This window comes from Nyctibius grandis, chromosome 2 (genome assembly GCF_013368605.1).
Source record: "Nyctibius grandis isolate bNycGra1 chromosome 2, bNycGra1.pri, whole genome shotgun sequence".
Taxonomy (NCBI): Eukaryota; Metazoa; Chordata; class Aves; order Nyctibiiformes; family Nyctibiidae; genus Nyctibius; species Nyctibius grandis.
Window position 1 is genome coordinate 108,894,524 of NC_090659.1, and position 16,791 is coordinate 108,911,314.

The window sequence follows — 16,791 nt, forward strand, 5'->3', positions numbered from 1 at the left end:
CTGCATCTGTTTTCTTGTTTTCCCCTTATATTGTTACCTAGAAAAGGTTTTGCAGAAAGTAAGTCATACAACGACATGAGGAATAGCATCTGCATGTGTTTGTAAGGCAGTTAAATTTATAATACATGGCTGAGCTGTAAATTGCTTGCATAGATGGCTGTCTCTTTGCATGATACCAATATTTATAAAAGATCTTGAAATCAACTAGCAGCTCTACCCTGGAAGAGTAAATATGTCTGCTGTTAATTATTAGCTTCAGATTTACTGAGAGACCTAAGAAGACCTGATCCCCAGCCTTCCAACTCATCGGGCGGCACACATGGTATACATCTGTATTTCTGTGTAAGTTTTCCAGGACAGAAGTTCAGGAGCCCAAAACATACTTCTGTCATGCGATGTTTTTGGATTGAGACTACATCTATCCCTGCAAACAAATCAGAATCTTTGCATGGAGAATTATATCCATTGCACCTGTGAGCATGTATTCATGCTAATGTAAATTCCTATTAATGAAGTCATCTCATTAGAGATATTAATTAATATCATTCAGAAGCTATGTGACACACTTCAAAAATGATAGGTAGCCTTCCTTTCCATTGCATCATGGATTTGTTTTGTTATTACCATTGGTAATTATTGGTAGGTGGCTTGTGAGTATTGACAGCATAATAAAATAACACCCTTCTTTTTGACCTGTCACTTGCAGCCTATACAGAGAGATCATAAATCATCTGTAGAACATTTTCAGAGTGGAGCTTTCCCCTGTTCCACACTCACTGTAGAGGAAATGGCAGAGTCAGCCTGAGCTGGAGAGTCACCGACAGTTGTGACATTACTAGCAGTATTTCACCTCATTGACTCTTGTTGACCAGCTGCCCAAAGGACTAAAAGCTTTCATATTCTAAGTATGTATAAACTCAGTTAAAAGATATACACTTACAGCTTTTTCTGTTTGTTCCAGCAGGGCTGAAATAATGTTTTCACTGTAAGCCCAGGCTAGCTGCTAAAGAAATAGTTTCATGTTAAAAGTAATGTTTTGAGGCATTGTTACAGCTTGAGATGGGTGATTAATCACCCTCAGCTCCCATGATCTCAGTTTCCAATGCGCTGTGCTTAATAACTTAGCTTTATGAAGACAGTCATTGAGCTCCTGATTTCTGAGCTTTAACGGAGAACTTCTGATTCCTGAGCTGCCAGAGCAGAGAGGAGGTGGGTGGTCAGCATGAGAATGAACCTCGTCCTTCCCCTTACAACATTTCATAGTTTTCTGTTTCAAAGGAAAGTGTCAATCTGTGCTCTTACCGAGAGGAACAGACAAAAGCTTCAAGGGGCAATGGAGTGTTGGAGTCAGTGAAGGAAAACAGCAGCTAGAGTAAGTCATCTGCAGTATATTAATCTCATATAGTTTAATATGAGAAGTTAATGTTTTGGGAAAAAACAGAGGTAACTTTTAGCCACTATACAGAGGGTGCTTAAGTTAAAAATTGTCGGCACAAAAGACATTGTGAGTTATAGAGTGGAAAGAAGTATTCAACGCACAGTGGGAGTCCAATGAGAATGTTTTGTGCATGCTGATAGTCTCACTGTCTTTGTGGATTGTGTGTCATGACTGTACACACTGCCACTGTGTTAGGCTATCTCAAAGCAGGTGAGCAGCTTTAATTTAAAAGAATAAATCTGCTGAATAGAGGTAGTGTAATAATGTCAGATTTTGTGATTTTTCTACTTTTTGATTAAAAAGAAGAGAGGTGGAAATGGAAGGATTTTCACCATGAGCAGACAAGGTGGAACTTCAGTAAGGGCAGAAAAGGTGTTCTGTCTTTAACTTGCATATTCTCTGCCAGTATCCCTGACACACATAACAGGACTTAATGTGTGAATATGATGTCTATTGTCAGAAAAGTGTTCTGGGGACAAAATGACATTTACTGTTTGCAGCTATCTGCTTAAGTAGCCCTACTGGCTGCTTGAAAGGGTACTATAAGGTAGGTATCAAAATCATGTGCAGAAGTGGTATCTTTGCATTTAAAGTACATCTGCCTATTAAATGTACAGTCTGGGAGGAAAAACTAGAGAAGATTAATTCCCTTTTCACTTTCTCCCCGCTTCCATCTCCTGGTTTTGCATATTTCCGGGGATAATTGTGAGCTGGCAACTGGATGTGCCTGTCAAAGTGGGATTGAAAACATATCCCATACCGTTCAGTGCTGGGCTGTGAAGTGTTTCCCCTGTCCTTCAGGTGAACCTTCCTTGGCACTTCGGTTACTCCTTTCCATCCAGGGGTGTCACCACTAGGTGTCTCTCCAGCAGCCTGACCTGATGTCAGGACAGTGAAAGTCCATCCATTACCTTTATTGGTATTTGGGTCATGGTCAGAAAGAAACACTGAACCAACACACACTTTGGTCTTCCGTGTTGTGGCACATCCTCTTTGTTCATACACATACCTGGTTTTATTGGTCACATACTCAGACAAATAGCTCTTCTGAAGGCAACTTAGTCGGTCAATGGGCATTATAAAATCAATTCATAGTAACAAAAATGACAGCAGCAGTAATAATAATGAAAAGGATAAAGACTTAGATAGAAAACTAATATTTTGGGGGAAGAGAAAATTAAATCTGAGTAGTTAATTAGCAACGACCTAGCAGGTTAGAGTCAAGCATTATTGCCAATGCAACATTTTCTTCATCAAAATAGAGGAGGCCTTAATTTTTCAGAGAATTACTGCAGAAATGCTTAATTTCACAAATACAAAAGCCAAATAAAAAATAAGTGCGTTTTCAGTTCGATCTTTTTACATTGTCTTGTAGTGTGTGCAACCAAAACATGGGAGTCAGTTTTCCTCTCTGATTCACCTACTTCTGCATAATGTTCTACATGTAGTAATGAAGCTGACTTGGCTTATTGGCATTAGCCAAACAGAAAACAGTAAGAAAGAAAAATAAACAAAAGACTGCTTTAATGTGAGTAAAAATATACCAGCTACTAAGAATAAAGACTGCTTTAGAAAATAGACCTGTTGTGTGTTTGATGTGCCAGGAAAGAGTATCTTGGCTTTTCGTATTGTTCTGTTTTTTCCTGGCAGGATTAACCTGCCACAGGAGCTTGTCGGGCACCTTGCAAACCAGAATGTTGTTGTTATTGCTATTATATGTTTATACGAAATGACAGATAATGATTTTTTTTAATTACTTCAGCGGTGGTAGTCTTTGTCATTAACACTTCTTTTCCCCTTTTTTTCCAAATAAAATGGCAACTTGAAAGTATGTCTTTATTTTTATAAAATTAAAAGGAACTGTAAGTAAGAAAATATTCTTGCTTATGCATTTTAGAGCTACCCATGGCTGTGAAAACAGCCAGAGTTTTCTAGAAAGTTAACTGGCCATAGAACTGATAGACATGCACAGTTCACCAGTGCGGCATAATGTATAAAGCAGTGGGAAGGTGATAAGTTGAAGCAAAAAAAATTAGGAAAGAACTGGTTCTTCAGGCACTATTTTTTAACATTTCTAGCCTTTTCTCACTGACAAAGTAAGGAATATAAACAGAGTAAAGACATAAGCTTGTTTTAGGTAACTATTTTTGCAAATTGTCTGCCCTGCTGTACGTTTTATCTAATGCTTTTGGCACTGTTTTTATCTGCAATCCTTTCAGCCTTGTCTTCTCAGACACTGAGAGCTTCCATCCAATGAGCGAATACTGGTCTGATTATCCTTCACCCGATGCGATTCCTCGTGCTCGGTGGTTGCTGTGTATCTGTTCTCTCGTGAGGTGCATGCTGAGTCCTTTAGAGCCAAATCCTGCTTCTGCTGAAATCAATACAAACCATAATTTCTGCTTTGGCAAAAGTGGGATTGAGTCCTCTGTCCCCTGCAAGCAGCAGAGGTGTCCTCAGATGTCCTATTTGGCAACCCAGTTTCTACTACCTTACACATGTGTCTTCTTTATATTCAGGATGAATATGGTAGAGAAAATACCTTTCCTCTTAAAGCAGCAATTAAAGCTCCTTATTATCCTAGCAGGAAGTGGCAGGGGGAGGTTACAGCTCTTGTTTCACAATATCTATGATAACCCACGTGAAAGTCTAGTACTTAGAAATGTTTAGTTAACTTTTCCCTGGGGATGTCTGTATAAGAAATACTGGGACATCCTTGTGCCAATAAGGAAAGGACGTGATTCATTAGTTTAGATGCTGTGTAGGATAATAGGTGGGAAAAGGTAACAAGGTGTAGCCTGTGAGGTCGTTTAGGATTGCTGCCTGCTCCGGTTTGTGGAGCAGACTCCTGTAAGTTATCCTGGAAATGGAGTTGCCTTTAATCCTGCAGCAGCTTACAGGTGCTTTTCCCAGTCACAATGATATTGTCTCCTCTCAGAAGGAAGTGGCTCCAAGTGTCCAACGTGGCTGTAGAGAAACGAGGAGGAAGGAATGATGGAGCAGACAGGGAAGCAGGATTAGTACATTTGGTTTAGAGGGCATTAGGTGTTTTGACACTCCTACGGAGCAGTGTCTCAATATGTAATTTGCAATCCAAGTAACAATAGCGCTGCCTCAGAGGCAAGTTCATTGCAATACTGACTGCAGATACCATCTTCTGCTGTAATTGTTTCTCGAGACGGGCTTTCCTTCTAGTTCACAACTGTCGTTCATTAATATCATGAGGGGGCAGGTAGACTTGACAGAGCAGGTATAGAGGGAAATCATGTGGTTTGGCTGGGAGTCATCGCAAAGGAGGAATATTTAATAATCATGCAATATTGCAATTACATAGTATGTATCGTATTAATATTTTTCGGTCTGTACATAACTATATGTATGGGGTTCAATATGTGGGCCTGCATGTGTGTGTAAATACAAACATGCACAAGCAATTTAAAGGGTTTATTTAATGAGTTGGGAATGACAGCATAATTCAAAAGCAGCACATTCACAGGCAATGACTACAGATAACGCCAAGCATGTACCAGTGAAGACTTTACAGTGTTTAAATATTAACGTCAGTGTTTGCGCAAAATTTTTAGTACATTTTCTGGTGAAAGGCGTGTTCATGCAGCGCCTGATGTGGTCGATGTGAGGGTAAGTGTGGGGATTTTGTATTTTTTCTTCTCCCTGGAATGCATAAATGTAAAGCACGTAGATATTTATACATAAACACCGGCGGCGTCCCCACAGCGGGGGGGCGGCGGGCTGAGGAGCCGCCCCGGGACAGGCGGGGGGGCGGCTGCCGCGTGGCAGGCGCTCGCGCGTGGTTCTGGCTGCGGCCGCTAGGTGGCGCTGGGGTCTCGGCCCGCCGGCTCCCCGCGGCCCCGCCCGCAGCCCCGCAGGTGTCTCCTCCCGGGGGGTTTTAAAAACCAGGGCGTTCGGGCTGGGCTTGGAAAGGCCTCGGCGGTGGGTTATAAGAGACGGTCCCCACTTTCGGGACTTCAGCAGAACTGCTGTGGGCTTGTTTTCCGGGCGATCGCTATGACTGCGTCCGCTCCCAAAACGCCTCCCGCCTGGCTCTGTGTGCTTTCGCTCCTCCTGGTACCTTGGATCCCCTTTGCTAAGGCCGCAGGAGTGAGGTCATGAAGTTGGCACTTGAGAGCGCTTTGCTCATCGCCTCCTCCTGTTCCACATTGCTGCTAGGCTGTTTTCCATGCTGCAGATGGCGTTTACGGTGTTTAGTCACTCCCCCGGTGCAGTAATACCTGTGATGATTAACATTTTTGCCTTTGTAATATGTTTATTTCTCATGGCTAGTACTTGTGCGTCTGCCTGTGTAATCTCCTTCAAGGGAAATATTCACTCATTTACGGAAAATGTCTCTCCTGCCCTCCTATTTTTCAGATGCCGCCAGATGAACAGTAGGTGCTAGTATGGACAATACACCCTGTGTCAGTGGAGTACATTGATGGAAATACATCCGTTTCCAGACTAGATATTTAATTTTGTTTTGTGAAGTAATGTGGTCTCAGAGGATATGAGTTTTTATTTAAATTGATAACTAAAATAATTTATGTTCTCTGAGAGCATCTATATTCCTAGACATGGGTTTTACCACTGATTAAGGTGGAAGATTTACATGAAAGCCTTGCTAAAACATTGGTATTACATCTAGAGGCTGTGCACAAAGTCTTGCTCTGTTGCCATCAGAATTAGTTGGGGCGTGGATTTTCTGTGTTTGCATCTGTACGTTAGGCACTTGTGTAATGTAATTTGAAAACAAGTAACTTTGCATGTCCCTTGCACTATTCCAACTGCTTTGCAACTGTACCTTGTTCTTTTATGTCCAGATAAACAATTCGTTTCTGTGACCTGTTGGTCTAAAACCTGAGCTTGCTACTAAACACCTTCTTCAGTTACAGCCACATGTGTGTAGCTTGTTCAGGCTTCGCTTCTGCGTGCCAGAACATTCATCATATTCATTATTAGTTGCTTCCATACATATTAAACACAGGCAGAATCACTATGCAGCAAGGAAAGAGGAAAATGTGATTAACTCCTTGAACATGTTTCACGAATACCCATTAGCTGATTTCACAATTTTATTATTCTCCTTTACGTAGAAAATGTGTGGTGGGCACTTCACTGTCGGGGCCTCAGTGAGCTTTCTCTTGAAAATCAGAATAATCTTGTTATTACTTCTGCTTAAATGAGTGAATAAATATTTCAAGAATTGCTTTGTTAGAGTCTTATTTATTATAATTCGATTATTGGCTGAACTTAATCTTACTTTCAATTAGTTTTATAATGCTTATGAATTATTACCTCATTTTTGCAAGGAAGAAGGGTGCGCTTCTTCAAGGCAGAGAATAATGCAAGCATATGAGTAGTCCACTTAACCTGGTCACATAATCTCATTGTTAAACTGGAGAATTCTGCTGTCACTACAACTTTCAAGTGATTGCTGTGAATGTATCATGTCCCACTGTATCTATTAAAAAGTCATTATATGTAGAAATATAATGTAAATACTTAAATTAAAAACAGGGAGAGTTCCTAGTGAGGTGCCTGTAATATCTAAAATTGCTTAAAAATATTTTTTTTTCTTTTTCGTTTCTAGCAAACTTCTGAAGAGAAAGAAATCTGAAACAGGGCTGCAGGGAGTGACTGGCGAATGGTTTGAAGAAATACAAAGAAAAAAATTTCAGCATTACATAGATGTCAATAGAATGCTAAAACCTCCATTAGAGCATCAGCTAAGGAAGAGCAAAACTGCCAGTGAGTTGCATTTTTCTGTTTCCTTGTCTATATGATAATGGTCACCAAACCAATGTCTTCAAGCATTTCAGAGTGTAATAGCTAAGGATTTTCTGAAAATGCATTGAGTTTCTTCTCATGTCAAGGTTTTATCAAAGATATATTTTCAAAATGACTATGTTTCTTTAAGCAGATTCTGTTAAAAGCACAGCTGGGAGTCACAACAGAAAACCCCTGATATTCTTATCCCATAGTTAGAATCATAGAACAGCCCAGGTTGGAAGGACACCAGAAGATCATCTGGTCCAACCTTTCATAGGAAAGGGAGCCTGGATGAGGTTGTCTAGCGCCCTGTCCAGTCACATCTTGTAAACCTCCAGCGATGGGGACTTCACCACATGCCTGGGGAGGTTGTTCCAGTAATTGATTGTTCTCACTGCAAAAATGTAATTCTTAATCAAGATGAAGTTGTTGTAATTATAGTAAATATAGTGGTGGTTTCCCAATCACAACGGTAATGTTTACTTTGTACAAAAACTGTTTCAGTTTTACCTAGTTTTCTTAAGGAAACGAGAGGCACCTAAGTGACATTTGAAATAAGTAGGTAATCTGGGTTTGGGTGAGAGAGGTTTGACTGTATCAGTGGAAAACTTTCCTGGTACCGCTGGGCTAAAGGCATGCCAGTGTTGATTATCAGGGCGGGTGACAACGCCTGGGAAGCTGGGCTGACGAGGAAGCAGCTTCTGGAGATCTCATTCACAGGTGCTGTTGCCCATCCAAAATGAACATGCACAAGAAATATGGTGTCTCTATACCAAGCATGGCATTCTGTACTGTGTTTTTCATCTTCCATCCAGATAGTTTTCATATATAATATATGCTTTTATTCCATTCACATTTCTGCTTGTTTTTCATTGAGCTCTTCCTATTTGTGCTTCATAGCAACTGGAAGCAGAGTCATGTATTTCAAAAGAAAACTGAAACCCTAAAAATTTTCCTGAAACTACAGACCTACACAGAACAGATCTCTGTCTTTCCTGACCATTTTTCGCCAACAACCCCTCTAGCCCACAGCTACATACTATTTCTCTCTTTCAGAGATGGTCTAATTGATGCATTAGCTAACTAAACTCTGTGTAATTGTTCTCCAGTATTGAACTTTGAAAGCTGCTGTTTCTGTTTCAGATCTGAAGAAGGGGTTGTGTGCCTCAGAGGCTTGTCTGATATTGCCACCTGTATAAGTTGGTTTGATAAAAGGTACTACTTTCACCCACAAGCCTTGCTCTCTCTACATCCCTAGACTATCCTGGCTACAGCAGAGTGCTATTGTCAAGTCAGACAATGCCACCAAGAGGTTAAGCTCTGAAAGGCATAAAGGATGCAGCATTTCGTAATACACAGTGATTGTCACTGAAGTGAAAGCCATATATCACACACAGGATTTAAATCACATAACAGGAATTATTCCCTTCATTTTGGACTAGGTCCAAAATGCTGCCCCTTGCTGTTGCTATCAGTGACAGTTTGCTCTCGTTTCTGGTTTTGCTTTCTCCTGCAGTCATTGGATAAGTCATTTTCAGGCTGTTGTATTGTTTCAAGCATGTGATGTTTTAAATGGAAAAAAAAAAGGTCCAGTGCCTTATTCCTGAGTGAAGTCTAGTTTCCTTATGTCCTCTGGTTTCCTGTCGCATGTTTTCGTAGCACACACTTCAGTTTCTTTCCCTAATCTGAGCAATACTTGTCCTCTCCTTCACAACAGTTGCCAGCTGCTTTTACAGGCAGACTGGGTTTGTGTTCCATTTGAAGAAATGAAATCATAACCTTCCCAAAGAAATCATTCATGAAATTTAAAATACAGTTCTGATATGCAGTTTGTAGCAGAAAAAATGTACTCTGGTGGCCATGGGAGTCCCATCGTAAAAATTGGTTGATACAGAAGACACCTGAATTACTGTTATGTAGTTACATTACAGCCTATTAAACCATTGTATATTCAGGGTTGTCATATTTCTTACAAAGGTGAAAAGAAAGTGACTTAATGATTGTGGGTGCCTCAATTTTCAAATGTCTAATTTGCTTATATTTTAAAACGGTTCTGGTTTTCAAATGGTTGAGTGCTAATTACTTTCTGAAAATCAGCCTCGTTTATCTCATGTGCATCACCCAAAACCAATAATACTTTTTTAAACTTTAGACCTGTTTATCTTTCTCTTAGTCTTCTAGTTAGGCATTATAAACCAACATGTCAACCAACCATAGTCTGTCCAAAAATGTCAATAAAACTGGATTTTCCTGGCATAAAAGGTAAGCAAAAGAAAATTGTTTATGAAGACATGAATTTTAATGTATATTTTAATACTGTATTTAGTAAGAACTTGAAACAAATCAAACTTTTATAATATTTTTAGATCATAAAGAATTAAAAATGTCATCCCGCACAAATCCTCAAGCACAAAAGAACACTTCAACTTCCTTTCTGGGGTTCAGATCACCTTTTGCTTGGCTGTTCTCCTTTAGAAAATCAAGGAAAACCCAGACTCAGAAGCAACCACGGTGAGCTATAATCAGAACAGGCATTATTTCCAGCTTTAAAAATGTCTATGAATTGCTCTGTGTTTTGCTTAGAAAACTTTGTTAAAATTATTTTTCCAGTCTCTTGCCTTTCACCTCACTGGGAAGATTGGGATTTTTCTTGGTCATGTAATGAGAGATTATCTGTTCTGTGTCAGAAGAATGAGGACTAAGTGGCAAGTAATAGGTAAAGTCTCTTGGCTAAATCTATTTTGCTCAGGTTTTGGATAAAGGCTTTAAGTGTATGAAAGTCCCTAGACTTAGCAGCGGCTGCATCCTATTTAATTCCCTTTCAAGAGGACAAGGTGTACGGCGCATGGGGATCTGGTGCCCTATGACTGTGATATAACAGGAAAGCGTCGCTTTCCCAGGCCATGGCAGAGTGTACCAGCCCCAGGCAGCGATGCTGCATCGGTTCCCACTGTTTCTAGCCCGGGGCAGCTTAGTGGCAGGCCTGCAGCTTTAGCTCTAGCTGGGCAAACAGGGCCGCTCTCCAGTGCTTCTGTCTTCCGTGCTGTGTCAGGGCTTTGGTTTCAACTGGATCTGAACCAAAGATGGTCTCTCATGCAGTGCTGGGGCTGCTGTTTGAAGAGCATCCTTCTCCCTTGCCATCCACAGGGTTAAAGCCGCCGATCAGAGGGAACAGGGTCGAGGGGCGGGGGGGCGCTACTCTCAGGCTAGTTAGGCTGCCTGTACTCTCCTAACTTCATCCTGTATGGTCCTGTATGTCAGCAACGCCTGAGTGAAATATTGTTATTTTTGTGTGCATCTTAGGGTAATGCTTGGGGCTGGCAATCGTAGGTAAAGGTGCATTGTGCAGTGCTGTGAAATCTAAGTATGAAGCTGCAAATCTTTGGCACAAAGAGCTGATTTTCACTCTGTGAGTCTCAGGCTGGTATTCCGGTCCGTGCCTGGGGCTCCTAGGTGGCATGACGCAAAGTCAAGGAACAGCTATAATAAACAATGACAGAGAATGCAAGCCTCTAAAGAAATGATGGTTAGTCTGATACATGGGTTTTGTAGCACAGCAGCTTGCCATTGTGGAGTGTTTGTATCAAAGCAGAAGGAGATTTAAGGAGAGGTTTGAACAGAGGCCATGAGGTTAGCTTTGTGGATGTTTACTGGTAACAATTCTCCTACATAGCAACGCAGCATAGAAAAAAAAAATTGCAAAGTTTTAACTCTGCTCCATACGTGTCATCTGCTCCCTCCTCTTTCCTGTGCCGTGGTAATGCCCCTTATGCTGGGACACACCAATACTGGACCACAGCCCTCCCTGCAGAATAAAGGGGCACTTGTGTAACTGAGAATCATATTTCAAGGGTGTTTTATCCTGGTGCATGGTAAGGTAGCTCATGCACAAGCGAAGATCTAGGCTTTGCTACAGAATCTAAGCATTAAAATGATTTCTTAATTTAAGAAGGCAAAAAAATAAACCGTGCCTACTCATTGCATCAGCTTTTGTAATATGTGTTTATCTGGCTTTTCCACAGAAAATCTATGGTATCTCAGGCTCGGGTGCCTTTGATTTCTTACTGAGCACAGCTTGAAAAATAAACAAGTCAATCCTGACGTGTCACTGAGCTGATTGCTACATTCTCTAGTCACGCCTCTCTGTCGAAAACTTCCCCACCCTCTTCTAGGTGTTGCCGTGGCATGTGGTTTGCTTTATGCATAGACAAAACACTGAAATAATCTGCCTTACACCAGGTAGGGTTATTTTGGAGAGCTAGTGAAATACAATAGGAGGCAGCACTGTAAATCCTGTAAGTAAGCCTAACTGGCAGATTTTAAATAGCTAAATATTAATGGCTGTTTAGAGGGTCCTTTCTGTACCGGAGAGACAGTTTCATCAGCTGCGGTGGTGTTTTGCTGTAAGAATAAATTATGGATGCTGCAAAAAAGAGTATGCTTATGTGGAGATACAGAGGATGCTAATAGAAGGTTTGTAACTGTAGTCTGAAGGTAGTGAAATGTTTGATCACTTTTGGTTCAAAGGTGTTTGGTGTTCTCGAATTCATCCTTATTCTTTTCTAATATGTAAGTGTGATTCATACTGGAAAAGAAGTGTTGTTTAATTGTGTTTTCAGCATATTTGTTATGTGGTTGTTGCTTAGCTGGCTTCTTATGTGGTATTGATAAGAATAGTATAGAAGAAAATGGATTACAGTCTGACATTAGACAACTCTGAGATGGCCTGAGGAAGACAGGTGCCTCAGTGAAAATACTAATTCGCAGCAGATTTTAATTCATGGATTTATATTATTGTTACCAGTAGTGATAGTAGTAAGTAGAGTCATCTTTTAATCTTACATTTGGTTGTCATAAAAAAGATACATATGTATATAAGTGAAAAAGTATAAAATATAACTTCATTTTCCATAGTGTGTTTCTGATGGCAAATATTTCTGAACTTGAGCAGTAATTTAACTTTTCTGCTTATGAATAATAGTTAATGTTTACAAGTATGTGCGTGTGCATGTGTGTGCAAAATAATGTAAACATTGCTCAATATCCTTAACCAAAAAAGAAACTGAATTACTTTTTCCTTAAATTAAGCAATATTTCTCTGGACATAAGCAAAACTTTAATTTTGCAATGCTGAAAAACTTAAAAGAGTTCAGAAAAAATAACGAGGCAGTTTGAGAAGTGGAGGGATTGGCATAGGGAAAAGATTAAAATAACCTTGTCTGTGTAAGTTGGCAGGGAGGAAAATAAAGCAGGATGCAATGACCAGTTATTTCTGAAAGAACAGTGACAACAAAGACATGGAGGGATTTAGAATAGTGCTAGAGGTGCAAATGAAAATTTAATTTTTGCCTAGACTGTCAGAAGACATTTCTAACTAACATGTCTCCTTCAGGTAGCTTCATTGCAAGGAGCAGTTAACACAACACCAAGCACAGCAGCAAGTGGGGAGAACTGTGGAGTGGCTTTGCACAGTAAAGCTGAAGAAGAGAGCTTCTAACAAAGCTTTTATGTTTTTGTTATGCATATAATTAAAATTAGGATAACTTGCTAAGCCACAGGATTTCATTGAACTTGGTTTGCAAGAAATCATTGTAATAACTCTGAAACATAAGTTTCATTCTTAATTTGTTGTAGAAGCATTAAAACATGTTCAACATTATTTTAGTTTAAAGGAAGAGCTACATACATCTCTTGAGTCCTGGTTCTGTAAACTTCATTCACAGGGAGCGGTAACCCACTGAATTAATGGCTGTTCATATTCAGTGCTACAAGGCAAAACTAGGAATTTCGGATTCAGATTGTCTGGCCGGATCCTGAGCCCACTGAGGTCTACAGGCTTGTTTCCTTTGGTTTCAGCTGGACCCCATGTGAGAGAGGAATCCTGGTTTTACAGTTCACAATTACAGAAGCAAAAACAAATTGCACCTTTCAACTGTTCTTCCCTGCCTGCAAGCACATTGCAAACAAATGACAAAGCACTTCAGGAGGAAAGGCTGGGCCACAAAGAACCTGCCAACAAGCCGGTTTATACTTGCTGCTGAAGCACAATAAAGTAGTCTGCCTGAGCACAAGATGGTTTTAAGAGCCTAAGAACAAGGTCATTCAAAAAGACTTTGAGACAAACAGGACTGAGCAGAACTGTCTTTCCCTACTTCACTTTCTCTCTCTAACTTCCTGGGAAAAAACAGTTTCTGAGACAAGGAAGAACTGGCAATAAGCACAAGCTGAGCAACGTTTCCTTCAGGGCTTTTGAAGGGACTGGGTTTGCTTAGTTGTAAAATAAAGATCTGCAGACTCAAATAGACTCAGTGAAGTCCAGTCCCATTCTTGTTTCTTTAGTTAGTTTTGTATTTCTAGGTCTGCAGGTCACCCGGTAGAACACAATACCTTTTATGTTCAGGGTTTCTCGGCTTGTTCTAACCACTGCATTACTCACAGATGCTCTAGCCAGTTCTCTGCCAAGCCCTTTCAGTCCTATATAGCTTAGGAAAGCAGACAATGTGTTAAAAATTGGTAAATAAAGGCTGTTTTGAGTAGCAGCAAGTGCCAAAGTTCACACCGAAAACAATCTGCTGTCTGCCTCTCCTCCTTCGGGGACAGAGCACAGCTCTGTGTCTGAGCAGGGTGAAATGGAAGAGAAAAACAATAGAACTGCAGATGCAAACCAGTTACAGATTTAAAAGTAGTTAATTTTGGCTATTCATAGTACCTACTAAATTATTGTTGTTTGAAAAAGGAAGTAATACCATCTTATAGTAATGCTGGATTGAAACAAATTACTTTATGGCTGTTGCAGACATTGAGATATCAGGTTGAGTTCATTCGTGGCTGTGCAGCTATGACATTTGCAAGCTGACAAGGCCAAAATGAATGGTACATTTCCCCAGCATTTTTTTGTTAGCAGGATTTTTTTGAGGGGAAGGATGGATTCTTCGTAAATGAGTCTTTTTTCAGATGCTTCTCAATAGTTGTTAAAGAGAAAATGCTGGATATTTACTACCTGGTAAAAATATATCACGTTCCTCTTCAAAGCCAACATTTAAATCTTTCTGCCTACAGATATGACAGTTCTGCTAGCCCATCTTCGAAAGTGGAAGAAATGGCAACAGTAAGTACCTTATCAACTTTATTGTCAGCAATGTTTAAACCACAGATTTGTCAAAAACTAGTCCCCTTTGTTTAGGCTGTTGATATAACACCTGTTTAAATAGTATTCTTGCAGTTCTTGTTTAAACACTGAGTAAAATGTCTGTGTTGTGAACCTGTTGAATGCAGTAGAATGAGCTTGCCCTGTTAACTATAGAAGTGCAAAGCTTTCCTAGGTAAGCCCTAACTCTAGCTCTGATCAGGTTTTCAGTTCTCTATGAATGATGAAATAATTGCATGGATAATTTTCTAGGCCAAAACCCTCACATATTTTGGCACCTGTAACCAACCTGCAAATAGGTCAAAATTCACACTGCATAAATAATCTAGTGTATTTACTTTGTTTCTTTTCATTTGTACAAGGGTGAAAACGAGTAGGTGACTTGGGCAGGCAGTAAGCTAGAGCCTTTCCTGCAACATTTCCATGCACAGAATTACTTTGTAAATATAAATTTTGACAGTAGGAAATTACTTTTTGTCTGAATATTCCATTTTATAAGCACAAGCTCAATTTAAGGATGAAACAACAGATTTATGTCTGATGTAATTTAAGTACCTGCTGTTGAAATAAACATTTCCTGAAGGATTACATTTGCTATTTTAATTACTTTATTGCCCTGTATTACTGACATGTCTGTCCTCCTCTTCGATTGTGTGGTATAACCACAGAGGGGACTAAGAAGGTATACAGTATATAATCAAAGGTATAGAGGAGGTAAATTGGCCACTTCCCTTCTCTCATATTTCAAAAACAAAGGGATAATCTATGTTAATATATGACTGAACAAAGATCTTATGAGACAATCCTTCCTATTATATAAATAGACTATTACAGCTAGACAAGTAAAATATTACAAATATTGAGAACTAAAAAGTAGTAAGGGTTTTTATTGAAAAAAAGGAGAAAGACTCAGCCAAAATAAATCAGCAGTTCAGCAGTTGTCTGTACTTCTACCATCTGAGACTGTGAGCTGAGAGAAATATGGATGGGTAAGGAACCTCTCCAGCTTAACGTGTAAACTAAATTCAGATGAGGAATAGAATGACATTTTTCCCCCCTGCTAAGGTAATTTATCACAGCCCCCTAAAGTGCTGTCTTGCAATATGAAAATTAACTGTGGTGGTAAGTTATTAAATCTCTGTTGGGAGGTCAGTGTGTGAATTTTAAAATGTGCTGGTCAAGGGAGAAGTGGTTACGAAAAACTAAATTAAGAGATACAATGCAATAAGGATGCATATGGAGAAAATAAGTAAACTATGCCCCTTATTATAAAGTAATTATAACTCATGTATCCAAAACACGCTACAGTATGAGGACAAGATGGGCAAATCTCCTTGTTACATATGTAAAAGTCTCTAAAATGCGTGCAACTGTACAATCCTCAGTTGTGTATTTTAATAATACAGTATTTAATGGACCCACAAAGAGTTTACTGATCTCTGTGACTTGTGACATGATTTGTGATGTGACATGTGAAATGTGATTTGAACCCACATGTAGAACTAAAATCATTCTGCCTTACAATTTTTAACAGGCTGAAATGTGTAATTCCCCAATGTCAACTGAAACAAGTGGTCATTCTTTTGATGCAAACCAAAATGAAATGATGGAGAAAAGTACACAGGAATGGAATGAACAGCTAGAGAAGGAGTTTTTCAGTGGTAAGTGTGTGTCCTTACATTGTTCTGATTATTGTTAGCAGAAGTGACTGTGGGGACTGGTTTCAGAGAATTTTCTGCAGAAACATAGGCTGTAAAGATACAGTTCATTACTTCCTAGCATAGTGGCTACTTTTTGCTGGCTTCATCTGACAGCAGAATGTCTGCTCTGACATTGACTTCAAGATGTGTCACTGGTCACTGTTAGAGTGCATTTCACCTCATACTAATCCAGTTCAAAAGAATCTCACCTTAAAAGCGTACATTTCTCTCTGCTGATTCTGACAGGAGCCCATATTGCATCCTTTAGATGCAGACATACAGTTATGTGAGAAGAATTTCATCCCAGTTTCCTGTATGCATAATTTTGATAATGATGAATTATTGGGCCTAGTTTTATGAATTGTAAAGCCTCAAACCACAGAAGCAAGAGGCATTATGGCATTCAGTTCGCTTTCTGGGAGCCCTTATAGCACCCATCAAAAGTTGCTGCTTCTTTTTTTTCCTTCTCCCTGCTGGGAAGCAAGGCAAGATCAGACCCAGCCTATGGGAGTACAGAGGTGTTCTTCCATAAACTTTCTCAGATCTATGCAAAAAAATGTCCATGAATATTACTTTCTACCACCCAAAATTACAAGAGATCACAGATTGAAAGCGTGATCAGGAAGCAGTGGGCGAGTTGGCAGTGCTGGAAAAGGAGAGCACTGCATGGTGGATGGTGGTTCTTCTGAAACTCACATGCCTGTCACCGCTTTTGGGTGTCA

General features: G+C 39.8%; 1 protein-coding gene across 1 annotated transcript in view; it reads left to right on the forward strand.

Annotated features, from left to right (window-relative positions):
* Window positions 1–16,791, forward strand: part of EXPH5 (exophilin 5) — a 33,456-nt gene that overhangs the window by 10,154 nt on the left and 6,511 nt on the right. Inside the window, exons 2-5 of the mRNA XM_068395423.1 lie at window positions 7,044–7,201; window positions 9,589–9,733; window positions 14,282–14,330; window positions 15,904–16,030. Of these exons, the coding sequence (XP_068251524.1) occupies window positions 7,044–7,201; window positions 9,589–9,733; window positions 14,282–14,330; window positions 15,904–16,030 (479 nt within the window). The remainder of the gene's footprint in view (window positions 1–7,043; window positions 7,202–9,588; window positions 9,734–14,281; window positions 14,331–15,903; window positions 16,031–16,791) is intronic.